General features: G+C 34.2%; 1 protein-coding gene across 1 annotated transcript in view; it reads right to left on the reverse strand.

The window, feature by feature from the left end:
* Window positions 1-19922, reverse strand: part of LOC118182587 (ras-related protein Rap-1b-like) — a 189079-nt gene that overhangs the window by 11652 nt on the left and 157505 nt on the right. The window contains exon 2 of the mRNA XM_035351963.2: window positions 11065-11238. Coding sequence (XP_035207854.2) covers window positions 11065-11238 — 174 coding nt within the window. The remainder of the gene's footprint in view (window positions 1-11064; window positions 11239-19922) is intronic.

Genomic DNA, 19922 nt, shown 5'->3' on the forward strand with positions numbered 1-19922 from the left:
GTATAAAACAACACTATAAATCGCCAAAAAAAGTACTCGCCAATACTGGAATGTCGGTAGCTTTGGCAATGTATGTAGTTATCTGGCCAGGACAAGCATTTCCGTTTTTTTTTTTTTTTTTTTTTTTTTTTTTTTTTCCCGACTAGAGCGAGCCTTTTGAGATGTGTTAGTTCTCCTGCGGTTTCCGGCATAAAGACATAAAAACACACACGAGAATACATATCATGACACATAGAATACATATGGAAACACGTAGAGCATATAAATGCAAATATTACACACAGAAGAAACATATGAGACATAGTAACGTGTGCGTAAAGCAGTAGCGCTGTGCGGAAATATGCTCAGTTCACATAATACAATGTACATACTTTCATTAGGGGCTTCTGTTGCATGAATTACATATATTTCGTTGCATACACTACATTCGTGCATTGTACGGATATTATATATTTCGATTTACGATAACACATCATTCCATTGGGTGCCCAGTGCTTTACACTGATAAACATGTCAGTAACATTATTTCTGCAAGTTGGTGGCTATTGAAAGCAGATGTTAACACGAGGCTCGAAATTGAGTGTGGAATGTGTATTACAGAATGTGTACATACTGCGAATATCTAATCGTTGAGTACATTGTCTGCAGTACCATGCTACTGTGGCTCTCAAATGTCTTGCCCTAGGGCGTTGATTTGCTGTACAACTGCGCAGATACTCCTTATAGCTGGCGGGTGTTTGATTATGAAACGATAGTAAAGTGTTCTATCATTCGTTGGATGTGGTAAGTGGTGGTTTGTTGTTAGACCGCAGTCAAATAGGTAGTGCTCGGGAGAACCTAGCATGCCACAGACACAATTGTCAGATGCTGAGATGCCATGACGCATAAAATAAGATGGAAATGGGCCCTGACCCGTTATGTACTGTGTCAGTGGGGCAATTGTTATAAGACGTTCCGTGTCTACCTTTGGTAGGAAGTTATACGTCCTTCTCCCTGTGTCGCAACTATTCCATTCTTCTTGCCACTTTTCTTTACAAATATTACGCAGAGTTTTCTTGAGGTGTGAGACGGGGGTAGGGGCTCTTATAGTTTGAGCGTGGATGTTGTTGGCAGCCTCATTAGCCAGTCGGTCTGCGACGTCATTCCCTTCGTTGTCGGAGTGTCCTTTCACCCATACCATGTTAAAGCGGGCTTGATGACTATTGCGTAAAAGTTGCTGTATATCTATGATGATGGGTGAAGTGTGGTGATGATCACTGAGTGCGTGTAGCACTGACATGCTGTCCGTGTAAAAAGTCGCATTGGTAAGGGAAAGGTTGAGGGCATGTCGTAGCGCATTCAATATTGCTAGTGCCTCTGCTTGGAAGATACTATTGCTGTTAGTGAGATGTCCTTTCCATTCCTTTACTAGTGTGCCATGTTCGTAGTGAGCAAACGCGCAGCCCACTCCCTGATCATGTTTTGATCCATCAGTGAACAGTTGTGTAATCGCAGAGGAAGTGTGTTGTCTGGAGTGCGATTGCTGATGTTGGATTTTGACATGGATCTCTCTACCTTTGATGGCAGGGTGGATGTGTTGCACACTGCCAGGGAGTTCATAGTCTGTTGTTCTGAACGTAATTCCTGCATATGTGGCTTCTTGTCTGTGATGGGTGATTCGTACATAGGTAGCCTCTGCCTCTGCCTTTATGTGTAATGGCAGCAGGCCTGCAAGTATCGTGGCGGCGCTGGATGCTGTTGTGCGATAACCTCCGCAGATGTTTAATGCAAACGGCCGTTGAATTGTGGTCAGTAGCTTGGTCTTTCGGCTGCTCATTGGTTGTGCCCATATGACTGCTGCGTAGAGAATTATTCTCTCTGCCACTGTCAGATATAATAGTTTCCTGATATGGGGGCTTTGTCCCCAATTTCTCCCTTGAAATTGCCTGGCTTTCCTTGCGATGGTCGATGTTTTTGTACGTATTTCTTGGAGGTGCGGTAACCAGGTGAGTCTTTGATCCCAAGTGACTCCTAGATATTTAATCGTCTTCGTTAGTTTTAAGTTCTTGCCCAGTAACTTTATACATGGACGTCTTGTTGGATTTGTGCCAGGACGTGGAATTAAGATGGCTGCGGACTTTTGTCGAGAGATGATTAACTTAAGTTTATTGCATAGGTCCGTGAATATCGAGCAGGTTTCTGTGGCATTCCGTTCCAGTTCATCTCTTGTGCGGCCAGACACCAGAAGAGCTACATCGTCGGCGTATGCTATGATATCTGTGTGCAAAGGCCATTCATGTTGTAGTATGGAGTTAAAGGTGATTATCCAGAGCAACGGACCGGCGCAAGAGCCTTGTGGACACCCTCTTTCCTGCCGCTTGATAGTGAGGCCATTGTTGTTGGCTACTATGAGGCTACGTGCATGTAGATAGTCCGTGATGATGTTAAAGATGTTTTTGGGACATTGTGCCTCTCTAAATGCTTGCTTTATAGCAGGCCACCAGAGGGTGTCAAAGGCGCTTTGCAGGTCCAGGGATATGAATGCCGTGTGAAGATTTCTGCCTCTATTTTGTTCTATGCTATCTTTAAGATGACTCAGGGCATGCGTGGTTGACAAGCCAGTTCGGAACCCGTATTGCCGTGGGCTGAGGAAGTTGGTCTGCTGGAGATGGAATTTAAGTCTGTTTACCAGTAATTTTTCATAAATTTTTCCCAGAGACGAAAGTAGGCAAATTGGCCGAAACGAGCTTGGGTCACCTGGTGATCTCTGCTTCTTCAGGAACAGGACCACTTCTCCTTTTTTGAAAGCAGTAGGGAAGATCTGGTATTTTAAGAGCTTGGTGAAATATTTCTCGAAGAAGGTAGGGCGGGATGTGTAAGCCACCTTTATTATTGCATAGTCTAGACCGTCTGGTCCCGGAGCCTTTTTTATGGGAAGAAAACGGAAGATTTGCTGTATTTCAGCTGAGTCGAAGGGTATGTCGTCTGGTGTGTTAGGAATGGAATGGTTGTCCCGTATCTTCTGTTGTTCTGTTGAGTCATCATCCGGGTTATCTGCTAGGAAGCTGTATGGCCATGTAAACTCCCGGTGCAGCCTCACGGGGCTCCAGCGAGTTGTACCTATGTTATACGCCAGGCGTCCCCGTCCTCCGTCACCTGTCACCTGCGGTTTCCGGCATGCTTTTACACAACTCTTCTACATTTAGTAGCCCTATTTAACGACGAAATAATTTTCTTCGATACTCCTACTGCTGTTATATCTTAACAAATTTTCGTATAATCATGACATGCGTATGGCTTTATCCATTGCTGCCATTAAATTTTTGATCTGCTCTATCTGATCTCAGATGTGCTCATAATAGTATTATGAAGTGTAGGGACACATTTCGAGTTGCAAATAATGTAAATTAATTGCTTTGTTATAACTGTCACATTTCTTTTCAATTTTGGTTTCCCCTTCATTAAAGTTATCCACATTATATAGAAGAAAAGAAATAAAAGTATGAAGCAAGCGACCATTGGGTATTATATCTAATGGAAAAGTTATTTTTCGTAGAATAGCCACTAGAATAATGACATTTGTATTTAAATTCTTGAAAGCTATGTAGATTGTATTATAAATGTTTTTACAAAGCTAAATCTGAATTCGTGTTATTCTGTATTGACATTCTAGAAAAAGTCAGCCTTGAAGAAAACCTAGGGCCTAGATACAATACTGAAGCAATTTTGCCTGGATAGAAAATACATAGAAATCATAGTATTTACTTATCTGGAAGCTGAACCTTAATAGTAATAAAGTCTCAAATCCCCGCGCATATGTATAGCATGATGCTAAAATTTAGTAATTTTGTTCTTTTTTATATGCAGCTCTATTTGAAATAAGTGCCCTAAATAGAAAATGTGCAATCATATCAAAATGTTATTACTCATAGCAACATTTTAGATATTAATAGTTATTAAAATCTTGGTAAAAAGTTGAGGAATTAACAGATCATTTACTAAATCACCAACGATGACACAGAAACCAGTGAGGATGTGTAGTGCTATTCCTAACCAGGCACATCAATTTGCCTCCTATGTAACGTTCTCTGTTATGATATTTGTCACTTGATGTCGAGCTGATCCTTGGGTTCTTTCTACAGAATAATCTTTAAGAATCATTTAGGAGGCTAAATCGAGACTTCCATAAAATGTATTGGCACATGATCTAAAACATGGGGGAAGATAATGCATCAGCATTTCCCACCCCAGTAGCGTTTTTTGAGTGGGAAAGAACGTGAGGTATTTTCGCCCTTCTTCTCACTTTACAGTGTAACAAGAAAGCACGTCTAGCTAGTAATCAGAAGCTTCAGATTTCGAATCCCCGCGAAAGCATAGCGTATTTTTTACGTTCCTACCCGAAAAACCTGATAACTCTATATAGTCTGTAACAGAATACGACCTGAAGCTCAAATCGGATATGCTGTATTTCAAGTAGATTTTTGTTTTCACTTCGAAATTATATTTTGTATACGTTTCGTTTGCATTTTTGAAATCATTTGTGAAAGCTATAAGTAAATTTTAAGCTTTAATTCTAAATAGTAAATTTAACGTAATATTAATGCTAAATAATAATTTAAAATAACTTAAAATATTTTTTAAGTAAAAAGTATTTTTTTAAAAAAGATAAAAGTATTTTTTTTTTCATAGCAGTGCAAAATAAGATAATTAATAAAAGAAATTTTAAATTGCCATGTCATGATATTGCTTAAGATTAGAGACGATTAGTACGCATTTTAACCAGCAATAGAATTTAAGTTGTTAATAAATTTATATATCATAAAGGAATAAATATTTATTTAATGACTAAAATAATTCCGAATTTAAAATCTTTGTTAGCGTCAAATAATTTCACTGATAAATATTAAAAAGAAAAAAGATGTAATTCTACATCATATGTAATGAATAAATAAAACTATGGTACGAACTCATAAAATAAAGTCTTTAAACGCCTGTATTATTTTAATGCTGTCAGTTTACGAATAATTTAATATTAATATTGAACAGAATTCACTATTTCTTTTCATCTTTTCATCTTACGTATTTGCCATATGATTCAATTAAGTTATTTCCTGAGTAATTATCATAAACGGAGAGCAATTTCATTACTTTTCATTATTTTCTGTTCTTTTTCCCTTTTAAAATAATGCTGAAGTATTATAAATATTCAATTACGCTATTGAATCTAATTTTTCATTTTCGCACGGAATAGACATTTATCTTTATTTTTAAATCTTTATTAACTACACATTTCGGATACAATATAGCTAAATTATTTTATAGGTAATTAATATTAATGGAGCGCAATTTAATCAAAATTCTTTCCTCTTAGAAATTCTCTTTCTGTTTTGTTCATGGAATAATTAGATATAACCATGTTTATTCCAACAACCTACCTGATAAATTAATATATATTCATATTAATAATTTTTTATTTCTAATTTCGGTAATAAATTCTTCTGCCTAAAATAATTAGAATACTACTATTTAAGCTTACAGGAATAAACAGACACTTTGATTCTCAGTAAATACAATGATTGTGAACATAAAATGATAAAAATCTTAATTATTCGAATGAAAAGCACCATGGAAAAAAAAAGCATTGTGTTACTCAAATTTCTGCAGAAAATAGGAATAGTTTCGTCTTATTTGACCATTCTGCAAACTGCGAATTATTTATGTGAAATTTAAGAAAGAAATATTCCATTGTTAAAATATTCACTGAATTCTATACCTGACTACGCGATCATAGTTTTAATGCAGCTGTTATGTTCTGACTCAAATAGCAGCAGTGGTAATTGATTTAACAGAATATTTGGGACCAAAAATCTTTACTTTGAACTTTGATTCGCACGAATAGCCTCTTTTGTTCACTGTGAATGTTTAAAATATGTGCGGCAATAGAAAATCCCACCAGTTGTGAAGTGCGATCAGTGATTATATTTTTGTTCACAAAAACTGAGACCAATTGAAACTTATCGGGAACTTTGTACGGTATATGGAAACGACGTAATTAGTGCAGCCTAAGTGAGACAATAGTGCATCATTTTTATAAATGGCCGCACGAATTTCGACGAGGAAGCGTGAAGTGGCCGGTCGAGCATTGCTAATGCTAAACTCGCAGAGAAAATAGATGAAAAGATTCACGAAATCCACCATTTCGGAGTTTCCTCAAATTTCACGAACTTTGTTGTTTGATGTCGTGATCACAAGTTTTGTGCCAAATGGCTGCCAAAACTCTTGTCAGAAGACCACAAAAAGCAGCTCATGGCAGTAACTTTGACATTTCTCGAGGCGTACCACGAACAGTGAATCACTTCTCGATCTTGCCGTAACAGGAGACGAGGCTTGGTAAAGTTTGCCACTCGCGAGACACTTGTGTGTGTGGCTTGCAACATAGCGCTTCGACGATGACGAGGAACTGCATGCACGCGTCCGTGCATGGTTGAAGTCTCAGGCGGCAACTTTCTATGACAATGCGATTAACAAGCCCGTGTACCATTATGATAAGTGTCTTAATTTATACGGAGATTATGTAGAAAAATAGCTGAATAATGTGCCTTTCAAATGTAAGTGATAAGAAATTTTTACTTTCATTTATTTTTATTCTAAAATGCAACTTACCTTCTGAATAGCCTATGTTTATGCGTGCTTCTTTAAACATGTTCAAGATATAAAAGTAATATATTAAAATCACAAAATTCCAGTGCCATTTTGGCATCAAAACCAATGAAGCATATCTTCCCCATGGCACTTTTGGGAAAATTCTTAGCGAAGCCTTTCTCCCATTTTGATGAGAAAAAGGACAGAGAAAAAGCCATTTCATCGCAAAAACTAGCCATTCACGAAAGTACAGGGTTCTTGTGATGCTATTCAATAGGAAAAAAAAAACTCTTTCACGCTTACATATTCATAGCAGAATAGAACTTGAAGTTTATTAATATAAATCTACGAGTCGTAGGAGAGAGGAACAATGGAATAACTTAATGTTATGCTTAAATGCCGCTCATAAAACGGAAGCTTCAAGGCATATATTTAACATTTAGGTAACAACTTAATTTAATATTCTGTTTATCGAATTGGGTTACTAATTATTTCAATAAATATCTTTTGGTGTCTATCCTAGACTGACCGTCGGTTCATTTTGAACAGTTTGAATTGTTTTAAAATGTTGACTCCACAGAACCACCTTGATAAGGCTGAACAGCGGGATCAGGAGACATACTAAGCAGGGGATCCTTCTGGCAGATAAGATGGTTAAATCATGATTAGAAACAGTTTCTGCTCAAACAATCAAATTCTGCTAAAACAAATTAAACTTTCTTAAATATACTTACTTCTTCCAGAATCAGATATTGTGCTGAAAGTTTGAAAGATGCTATAAAAATCTAGTTAATTTACATGTCCTTGGCTACTAGAACTTTTATGGAAGTGTCTATCGACTATTCACTAGATATTAAATCAATACAGTAAAAGATGGTCTTCCTATAGCTTTAAAATATAAGTCCAAAGAGAGATTAAAATACACTTTTATTCACTCAAAGAAACACTCAACGGTCCCTTCTCGGATTTACAAGCCTCCACTTGGGCTTTAACTTAAGATACAAAATAAGAAACTAAACTAATTCTAATTATCTAAACTTCAGACGAAGCTGTACAAAGATAGCAAACCGATTTAGCCCGTAATTAAACTTACCAGCTATTCAAATACTAACAGGCACGTAAAACTATGGCACGTACTTAATAAGATAGGCTTAAAGCAATGACGTGGACCGAAGGCAGAACACGCTGTACTGAAAAATTCTGAGATATTCTCCGGAAGTGACTGAACTTCCCATTAAATGCTGGTTCTACCTTATTTACATAAAACGCGACACTGAAATCTCATTCTGTCAGGGAGTTGTAAGCGGAAAACAAGAATTTAAAGGAAAGGGTTTTAAAATTAAAAAATAACTATTAGAAAATTTGAATAATTCCGACAATGCATTACGTCTGTTTGACCAGCACGAACTATGCTGTCTCAGATAGTGTTACCTCACACTTTTTTTGATAAAAATAAACGGTAAATTCTATATCAGCCAAATTTAGTCTCTGAAAATTTAACGCGAAAAATAATTTTTTAAAATTTTGAGCACAGCTGAATAAGTCCTTTCAAGGGACCCAGTTATCACACATGCTTCTCGATGTTGCTTACAGCATAAAAAATGACTCAAAGAAACAGAAGATTTTGCAACGGAATTTCTTAAATGCTGTATTAATGCATAATGCTGTAGCTTAGAAATAATACCAGAATGATATGAAAACTGATGTAATTAAGAATTACAAGAACAAAATAAAGCAATTATAATTCGCTAACGATACCGTTACTGACTTTGCCAACTACAATGAAAATGTCAAACATGATGTATTTGATGATGATTGCTCTCCTAGACCGTATATTATCCAATTCTTCTGGAATTATTTTTCAAACATATAAGTCTCGTATCTTCTTCAGTCGGTTTATTTCTCATTTTCTATCTTGGTTGCTCTAAGGGAGGCGAATAAGCCATTTATTTACTTCGAGGTAAAACCACGCGCATCTTTCTTTATCAGTAGGCTTGCCATACCTACGATCAATGTTTTTTTCTTATTTTCATCCCATCAGGTATATATATATGGGTAGGTACGTATGCATATGGCCATATGGGCCATACCATATGGGTAGGTATACGTATGCATATGGCCTTATTTTGCCAGCTTAGGTACATGAAAGAAACTTCTCTTATTTGCGCTAAACTCATAGATATAAGATGTAACATTGAAGCACTTTTCAATTTGAAGATTAACATTCTCGATCTAAAATTGCTGGAGGAACTTTCACTTTTTTTCAGTGAGTGTTGCATTACGAGAATACTTCCCTCTGTTGGAACGTGAACTAGGAATTTTGTAATGACAAGTGATGTTACCTAGTTAATTATTTGGGGTTTGTAATCAACTGTGGTTAATTCTCTTTCATCCACATTGTATGTCTCATTTGAGATTGATTTGACCTTCGATTTGTCGAAAACTACAACGAAAAACGTAAAAATTACCAGTGAGCTGTGAATAAGAATACTACCAGGAGGAAGTACGACAAACTCCCGTCGACAAGTGATGTTAGTATGGAATACAGGAGAATTAATCTTTGATGGTAAAACAAATTCTACTAGAACAAAAGTAAGGAAGTTAACTCCGTTAGCTCCCAGATTACGATAGCGGATGGTAAAATATTTTCCGCAGCGAAACAGTGAATCGAAATTCGAATCTTAGAGGTCTTAAAGATTTTTAAAAAGGTTAAGTTACGCACACACTCCTACATCACTTTTAGAGAACAGCTTCGTGATGCATCAGCAGTTCTTGAATCGAGATAAAAGTTTTCTGATTCTTTGGTTTCAAACTGATCAAGTTACAATAAAATGTCACTCTCCCTGCCTTTTAGACTGCCTGTTGTAAGAAATTGTTTCTTTTTACTGCTAAAACTAAAATTAAAATTTTGAAAGATTAAATGTTCTCCCCCCTTCCAGCATGTCTTCCTAGTGTAACAGTAGTACACACAGCGCGTATTCGAAAGGTCCATGTTCGAGGTCCCGGCAATACTAATGACTCGGCAGTGGAGCCTGAACTTAGAGGTGGTGGACAATAAATCGTCACCACCAGGATTTGGTGATTGGGTCCATTAATCATCACTCACCCTTTAAAAGGGGGTGTATGTAGGGTATTTTCTCACTCGTGCCAGCACGCCTTCTTGTTGTACGGTAGCACACTCGACGCGATTCGAGAGTTCTAGGTTCGAGTCACGGCGAAGACTTCTCCAACATAGAAAAACTTACTGTCCTGAAACTCTTCCTTTCTTTCGAAGCCATTTAAAATTAAGCTCGCTTTTTTATTTATTGACTTTTAAAATAATTTCGTTAATTGAAATAATCCCAAAACACAGCATTTTTAAGAAGCTATTAAATTAATCTAGATGAATGCGTAGAGCTTTTTTTATTGATTTACAGTAAAAATGATTTATTCTTAACTATGTATTATGTCACATACATTTTCATATATGGATGTTATACGTGCATGGAATTCTTATGTTACAAGTATAATATTGAGTCGTTTTTTGATCAGCCTCTTGGTGGACGTGGCTTTATTTTCTGCATAAGATGGAAATGGTACCAACCACAAATGTGCCGTCATCTTTATGCAAATCAGCCATTATTCGAGAAAATCGATACTATTATAACAGTGTCATGAAACCACAACCTTCATAAAGTTACGTATACCTTTTAATCAGGATATTCTGCGAAAATAAAATTTTATTCGTTTTGCTACTAAGTATGTCAAACTAATATCCAACTTCCGTAGCTTTGTCTCGCCATGAAAGTGCTGCACTTGCCTTGCTGCACGTATGAAGTTTGCTTCGCCCCCAAATTAAAACTGACATTTATAATTGTTCGAGCACGTGCATTCCTGGGCACCGTTATGAACTTTACCTTTTTGAACACTAGCAGAACTGCATAAAGGTGCAGTACCTTTATGATAGGGCCTGCTATGATATCATTCTGTGAGTTTCCGAATTCTTTTCATATTATTAATAGTGTAATCTAAGTTTCACATTATCAATAGTGTAACCTTCGTTAAAATGGAAAAGGTAGAAAACAAAAACGTAAAAGCTTTTTATCTGCATATAGTGTTTGACCTACATATAGAAAACAACCAAAGTATCCAGACAGTTTGGAGTCCCAGTTTATGCATGCAGTTAAGTTATGTTGTAGTACTTTTGAAACTCGCCAAAATGTTCTTCGTATGTTGCATTTATGAAAGTAACATGTTATTTAGGTATAATAAGCTTCTCTGGCATGTATAAAGAATCTTTTTGTGAATGTTTAAGTTTACGTTTTGTATGCAAATGAATGAAACTCCCAATGTCTCATCTACCTATGATTGAAATAGGATGAGAAAGATGTAAAAAGAATACAAAATATGGCATACAGACAGAAAAATGTGTGACATTTATTACATTTATTTTAAAATATTTACCTCTGATATTGTTTATAAGTTCCCAAAGTTGAATGGCTTCTCTAAATGACTGCAGACTGTCAATAGAGTAGACTAAAAGAAAACCTCTTCCTGATCGGATACTAAGCTCCCGCATAGCTGGAAAGTGATGAGACCCAGCTGTGTCTAAGATTTCCACTGTATGAGAAATACCATCTGCAAAACAATTTTAAAAAGACAGAGTGAATGAGAAACGCAAGACCATTGAACATTTTGTACTTCTGAAAGATTTTGTACTTTTACAGCAAAACGTACATTTTATTTGAATTTTGCTTTCATGCTTCAGAGTGTTCATTGACTAATTTTGTAAAATATAATGATTACGTTGAATTATTCAAATATTTTTTCTTCCAAATGTTCTTGTTTTACAATTCTTTTTATTACGCTATTAATTTATTTTGGCAAATCTGTCGAATAGAGAATGTTTTGCTTAGGCATTTAATAAAAGAAATTATCATTTTGAACTACTGTAATTAGTAACTAGTATTATGCATTATTTCAAAAATTTTTTCAGCAACAGCAATTACAATTTGAAAGATAAATTAAGGATCTTTTGAATCATCGAATGAAAAATAAGCAGATTTTTCCGGAACTAACGCAGACGTAATTTCGGCGAATAACAAAAAAAAGTAGGTTTCTGTAACAATCTTACTATATCAAATAATTGACTCATTTAGTTCATTTTTAGTTGTTCTCATATCCAATGAAACCATCGAAATAGACTCCACAATTCCAAACGATTTCCTCCTTTTGAGAAGGGGGTCTTTACGGTGTTTTAGGAGTGTGAGTAAAGGAGATGCTCAAAACCTGTGGTTATTTATTGTTCAAGATATGCTTTCAAGCTTTGATGTGAACACTACGATAAACTTCACAGCGTTTGCTATCGAAATATACAATATATAACTGCAGTTGTTTCCAGTTGAGAATTTTCGCAGGTTCAAATGAAACGAGATTGTTTCTAATCATCAAGGGCAGTTGGCTTGATTACAGTTTTACACGCGATCACGTATTTGGGTTCTTAGGTATGTCATATCTTTTTCAAAACAGTAGTTCTTTGATTAATTGCATAGTTTTAAATAATTGTTCTTTATCAAACACTTTCTTCCGAAGTTTCAGTTTTCCTCTATGTGCCTACACTTACAATATTTCAAAAGATTGTCTACTTAAAATTCTTCAGGTGATTTAATTTCTTGATTTGTTTTACAAACACAAAATGTAGTTGGAAAAGGAATACGTTAATGCTTTTACAAAGTCTTTCGAATCCTGCGATTTACCTGAAATGTATATCCATATGGTACGATTATTTATTTATTAAATATATTTCTGATCCCACAAATATATCCTTGTTACCGTATGAAGTTTCACTAAAAATTTAGGTTACCAATATTTACAGAATAAGGAATATTTCACAGAAATATTCAGAAGCATGGTACTACATTGAAACATAACACTGCCCTGAGCAAGCAGAAAGTCAAATGACTAAATTTTGAGATAAGTCTACGTATTTTCCAGTCTGCTTGAAAGTTACATCTCTTCTGTATCAGGAAATAACAATACTTGACAATCGGCTGGAATGGAAAATATGTACACTGGTACAGTAGCGTAACGTAAAAGCCTCAGAACTTGAAAAGATTGTGCTGAAGTTTTAAAATACCTATAACTCTATAATATTCTTCAGTAAAACATGAGTAATATTCTTGAGCAAAATTATTTAAAGCGCTTGATTTTGTGGACTTTTCAGTTTTAATTTGGATGTGATACTAACCATTTATGTTGAAACACAGTTGTTGAGTCATGACTTCGTAACGCCACAATATTTCAGGTACTTGCCACGTTGATCAACTCTGATGTTGATCAACTACGATAGTGCGATGTCTCACGAACAGTATGCTCTAATATAAATTAGTGTACTATATCTATATTATAAGTGTGTAACATTCAATTTGCCTGTTGTGTTTTAGTCTAAATACATGCTACAACGACCCTAAGATAGGTACAAAAACATTGATTTATCTTCAGAAAGTTACTGAACGGTTATATCATGCATAATATGCATATTTATATATGCATTTTTCTTTCCCTCTTCACCTCTAAGCAACGCAAAATTCACCTAAGAATGAAGGATGTCTTAAAATGATATTGGGACTTAGGAATCAACTGCTAATTTTTCAACTGTGATTTTTTGAATCAAAATGGCTATGGATCTCCGTTTTACTTGAGTTGACATCAGTGCATTGCCTAGTAAAATCAGGTTTTAATTTCACAAAATATATTAACAAATGAATAATTTCAGTTGCTATACTTTATTGACAACGGGTTTCACAGGAAATAAGGCACTTTAATTCTCTTAATAATTTACTTATTAAGAACATAAATCCTGCAATATAATTTCAGAATCAAACTCTTTAGCTCATTAAGATAAGAGTTATCCAGTTGCTTAGCAACATCAGGTCATGCGTAAAGATATCATTTCCGCCGAATCATTTCGTGAAGAGTAAGGTAATTAGAACTGCGAAGAGGATAATTGAGATTTACTTTACAGCAAATCGATGCTTGAAGTTCCATTTCCAATTTTTTAAGTTTATAACTTTCCGGGTCTGAAGGACTTAATAAAAACATTTTTTTTAAATTTCAAGTTCCTTTTTTTACAATTTCAAATAATTATTTAGACAAAGGGAATTTTATACTCTCTTAACATATATATATGTGTGTGTGTGTGTTTAGGAAGAGAAGGAATGAGTTAATAATGATAAGATTAGATAAGAAATATTAGACACATTAGAGAGAACAATTTAAATATTAAAAATATCTAGAGATATTATTTTACGTTTAGCAATATTACTTTATAAATTCCTTTTCTGAAGAGTAAATGCATTTCTAAATAAATTAGCTTTAATAAATAAACATATATAAAAAAAAATCTGAAAGCTTTCAGATTTTACATTACGGCCAAAGGGGCGTTTTTAGTCCAAAGGGGTAATTTGCCCAGAAGAACCATTAATTTCGTTTTGGCATTTTCCGTTGATTCATCACAAACATTGTTTCACTTTTCAAATTGTTGCCATCAAATATTATCGTTCTGTATTATAGTTAAAGAAATTAAATAAAGAATCTGCATAAATGTATGTATGTTTCTGGCATTGTGATAAAACAACGCTACCTAGAGCCAGCAAATTTTGAATAACGCATTCCTCCAGCGAATATCGAAGCCCAAATTTGAAATTTGGGATCTGTTTTATTATCAGTTTCATATTTTGTAAGACTTCAATGAATGTTTTATTAACGAACTCAAAAATTTCAAAGCGAGGAATGGCAACGTTGTACAGAAAAATAATTTTTATCTTATCCAGCGCGCGAGACTGTATATCGGAAATTCTAAAGATACACTCATTTAAAAATTATTTTGCGATATTGCTATTGAATCGCAATTTATGGTTTAAGTGTGAAGAACGTGATATTTAATAAATAAAGGTAACACACAAAATGTTAAAAAACTCCCCTTTGGACGTAATTTAAAATCTGAAACTTTCCGGATTTTTTTTAACGTTTTGTGTCTTACCTTTATTTATTAAGTATAATTTTCTTTGCACTTAAACCATAAAATTCAATTTAACAGCAATATCGCAAAATAATTTTAAAATGAGCATATCTTTAGAATTTCCGATACACAGTCTTGCGCTGGAAATAAAAGTTTTTTTCCTCCCGTACAGTGTTACAGTGTTGTTTTTGCTTGCTTTGAAATTGTTGAGTTTCTTAATCAAAAATTCGTTAAAGTATTGCAAAATACGAAATCGATAATTTCAAATTCCAGATTCCAAATTTGGGTTTCCTGGTACCCATATTTGGGTGAAAACGTACCGTCGTTTTATCAAAATGCGAGAACACGTACATATGTACATTTATGCAGATTCTTCATTATTTAATTTCTTTAAATATGATACATGGTTGTAATATTTGGTGTCAACAGTTTGAAAAGTGAACCGATATTAAAGCTTTCAACGCAAAATGCCCAAACGAAATTAATAGCCAATCTGAGGTAAAACCTTTTGTGCAAATAAGATATTTAGTTTTTTTTTTTTAAATTCCCAGACTTTTACGGAAATGTGTAAACGATTTTACATGAAATGAATAATGGAGCAGATTTAGTTGTAAAGTAATTAACTCTTATTTACTCATCCGGTTTGTACTAAGAATTATAAAAATTCCTAAGTAGTCCGAATTTTTATTTAACATTAAATTTTACATTATAAGGTATTTCTCCCGCTTTCCTAGCGTGTCTTCGTGGTGTAGGGGTTCAGCACGCTGGGCCGGTATTCTAGCGGTGCGTGATTCGATTTTCGGAGAAAACGGTTGCTATTTTTCATCTTTCCAGTTTCCAAAAATATATCTAACATCTCTACAGTGGCGCCTGAACTAAAAAAATGTTGGCTGAGGATTCTCCACACCCAGGATTTGGCGATGGGGTCCCCTAAAAGCCCCAGTCGTCCTTTAAAAATGTTAGTATATAAGGTACTTCTCCCGCTTTCCTAGCGTGACATCATGGTGTAGTGGTTCTGCACGCTGGGCCGGTGTATTCCAGAGGTCTGTGGTTCGAATCCCGGCGAAGGGGGTTACTAATTTTCATCTGTCTGGTTTTTCCAATTAACCTAGCGTCTCTACAACATTAAACTGCTTTTCGAATCATATACCTACACTGTAGTTCATTCAGCAATAGTAATGATCCTACGTCCACCAGTGATTTCAAACCAGGATCTTCTCTCCTCAAAGATGTTATGATAGCAAATAACTTATCGGAGACCGTGTGCAGCTCTAGCTTTCCTATACTTAGCTGACAGACTCGATAGTTTGATCTTCAGTAACTGGTTTGACTGTGCTGTGACCGAGTTCACATTTATACTCACATTTTTCTACTGTAAGTGTCCTTCCAAGTACAATAGGGTGCCTCTGTAATGGCATTCATTCCGATTGGGACATGACGTACCCAAACATTCCTGTTGGTGGATAGGTGCTGTTATCAGCGGAGCTATCTGTGAATGGTCACCAAGTGATATCTGCTTAAATGTGAGATTCATGTGATTAATTTGATTGAGCAGTTGACTAGCATTGACTTCCTGATCTGGGGAGTGTGTTGCTCATATACGCTTCCTATCATTTACAGTAACAGGCCATAAACCATTGGAGCACTCGTATGATCCAAAATGCACAAAAAGTGACAATGGATATTTTGACCGTCATATGTCACCTACAGCATAGAGGTAATTTGATCTGATCCACTGTGTGGTGCCGGCGAGAATAATGAGTAAGCAGAAGGTTCTTTAAGCTTGAAACAAAGAATTAAAAGAATTATTCCGCAAAGTGTTGGCTTTAGGTACTGTCATTTTTCCAACATACATAAATTTATCCAGAGTCTTCATTATTTAAATTTTTTAAAGGTAATACAGGTTGGTAGCAACACTTTGAAAAGTAATTCTCCGTTTGTAGTTTACGACACAAAATCCCATTTCCAGACTATAGCTCATTTAACGTTGTTTTGGGTTCAAACATTTTATTTTCTATGTTAAATATATTTAAACATTTCAAAACTGCACAAATCATCAATAAAATTCGATAAAGATCTCCGTAGCTTCCAGTTACATCGTATCAGGAAAACTAATGTGCAAAGAAAGACTGCGCTTAAGATTATTTCTTTGAATTTTCAAATGCTTTTTATGCTTTTAGTATAACATACTGAATTAATTAATATTTTATTACAATTACCTCAAAAATTTTTGGTATTGTTTACTCATCATCGTTTCACCCATGGACTATTTTTCCAAAATTTGGACAGCTACATCCAGTCAGTTCAAGAAGCTTACCAAATATGTGTGACAGGAAAATTTCTGCGCAAAATCTTTCTTATTATTTATTTAACTTAACCGAAAATTACAAACTTGATTTTTCTACTTTCTACTAAAATTATGTGGTAAAAAAATAATTTTCTTTTAACTTTAAAGAAAATTATTTTTTACCACATAATTTTAGCATCAAACTGTCTTCTCTAATCTATCTATTTATTTCTACAGTCATGATGTTCAATAAATTTCCGGGAGAAAAAATGCTAGTTACTGTTCCTTAATGACACTACTACTCTTTCATGACAAAGACGACGAAGAAAACCATGAATAAATGATTAAAATAAATGGAGTTCGGAAAAGCTGAAAATAAATAAAAATTTAAAAAATATATTGATTGAATATTTACGCAAAGTTGCTTGTGAGCAATTTAGTATAACATATACAATCTTTGATTAGCTGTTAAAAGCAAATATTTTGTCTGTATATTCGTTTAAAAATATTAAGGGTTTGAATACACGAACCACGACATTCAGCTAAGAAAAATTTTCACTCTTTGACGTTTCCATTCGCTATGACGTCAAAAGTTACGTCAATTGGTACTGATTTAGAAAATGTACAATCGCGAGTAGGCTATTCTCTATTCATCTTGAAACAGAAATACAAGAGTCATTGAATACGATGCTCCTTGGCATATATAAACGATTAAAAATACTTTTAATGGTATCATCGCAGGTACTTTAATTTGCTAACAAAACCTGAAAACTAGCAGAAAATTACAAGCAAGTGTAAAGATTTATGTAGGTAAAAATTTGTTACTATTTAACAACTTTTAAAAATGTTATTACAGTTTTAAGTCTTACAAGTTTGCCTTCCCGATATAGTGAACTATTTAATTTGAAAAAGGTGATAGTCATAACAAGAAAAGAGAAATCCAATCACTTCTATACTTGATACATAGTATATATAAAGAAACATCTTTTAAATATAAATAAAATTATTAATTGAATATGATATAAATTAAATTCATTTTAATTTATATCAATCGAAATCATTATTAAAGATAAGATAGTGATTTAAAATATTAAAGAATACCGTTTCAATCTCTTAGTTTGTTAAGTTTTTATAGATTCATTAAAATTGAAGAATAAAGACCACATGTTTTGCTAAACCACTGGAAACAGGTAAGCAGGACTACGTCGAAGATATATTATAAACCTTATGTTTTGGACAGTTGTAGCACATCCCAAATGAATAGATGACACGCTTATTAAGAGCGTTACGAAAGGTTAAAGTCTCGTTCACATTAGGATCTAGATAAACTTTCAGAGATAAAAAGTGAACGGGAGATACAGATACGTCTAATGGAAAAAAATCCGTTTTCCAACGTATCGTAGGTGTGTGTAAATGTGAAAAATTGCTAACTGAAATTTTTCATCTCTGCTCGCTGTATAGCTATAGGAGACAGGTATTGGGTAATCACGAAAACAAAAATCTGTCATCATCAACGGGGCGCCAAATTTCAGTAACAACATGGCTGATGACTTAAGCCAGAGCTTCTTAAAAAGATGGGATGGTCTCAGAAAAGCCTGGGAGTAATCTTCGCATTTTTACTGAATTATTAAAATTATTATGAGTGTGAAGTGATAATATTAATATATGTGTGGGAAGAAAAACTAAAAATAAAGAGGAATTATTTAGGCGAAAATACTTAAGGGGACTCGTACACCTTAAACCCCTCATGATCTTCGAATATGGGACTGTTGCAAAAATTGGGATATTTTATTTATCTTAAAAGCAATTACTTCCAACATTTTACAGCTGATTACATAATATAGCTGCTTTGGAAACTAGTAACCAGAAAGTGTGTGTTGCCACAAATATTTTTGTAATTTAATCCGCTTTGTGACAAAATATTTCGCCATGTTTCCACCTTGCGCGCATAATATTTTTAAAATGGCTAATAGTACATACTTGAAATTGGATGGAATTCTTTATATGGGCACTATTTTCTAACTGAACCAACAATCTGATGAATATTTTAATATTAAAAAAAATTTATGGACGAAAACATAACAAATTTTGTTAATAAAATACATTTTATAAATTCCACTCAAAATAAAATAAGAATTTAACATGAAATTTTTAAAATGTTAGGTTCACAGTAGTTTTTAAATGTTATAAAAGCTATATATTAAATATGGAATTAAATTATGAAACAGAATGTTTTAAACTGTGAGCGCAAGTTGGAAACACGACGAAAAATGTTGTCACAAAGCGGATTAAATTCTAAAAATATTTGTGGCACCACAAATTTTCTGATTATTATTTCAGAAAGCAGCTATATTATGTAGTCAGCTGTAAAAAGTTGGTAGTAATTGTTTTTAAAATAAAAAAGTTATCCCAATTCTTGCAACAGTCACCTATTCGAACATCTTATGGGTTTTAAGGTGTATTAGTCCCTATAAAGTAAAACACAAAAAAATTATATAGTTGAAATATCGTTAATTCTAGAAGATTTATAAAGAGGGGGGGGGGATCTTTGCAAATTTTAACTTTTTTAAGACTGAATTTAAGTTCTTTTTAGATAAAGCATTTTAACAAAATTACATATACAGACATGTAAAAGATTCGAAAAGCAATAACAATATATGAAAATTAAAACAAATTAACAACAAGTTTTTAATGACAGTTATCAATATCCATATTTTTAGTCCAAAGGGGCAATTTGCCCTGAAGCACTATTATTTTCGTTTTGCCACTTTGTATCGGCTTGCTATAAATGTCCGATTCACTTTTTAAATTATTGCCACCAAATATTATCACCCTGCATTATATTTAAAGAAATTAAATAAAGAATCTGCATAAATGTACGTATGTTTCTCGCATTGTGATAAAACAACGCTACCTAGAGCCACCCAATTTTGAATAACGTATTCCTCCTGCGAATATGGACATCTGGAAGACCAAATTTAAAATTTGGAATCTGGTTTATTATCAATTTCATAT

This window comes from Stegodyphus dumicola, chromosome 3 (assembly GCF_044657685.1).
Source record: "Stegodyphus dumicola isolate Sdum_Otavi_A_Nest chromosome 3, ASM4465768v1".
NCBI lineage: Eukaryota > Metazoa > Arthropoda > Arachnida > Araneae > Eresidae > Stegodyphus > Stegodyphus dumicola.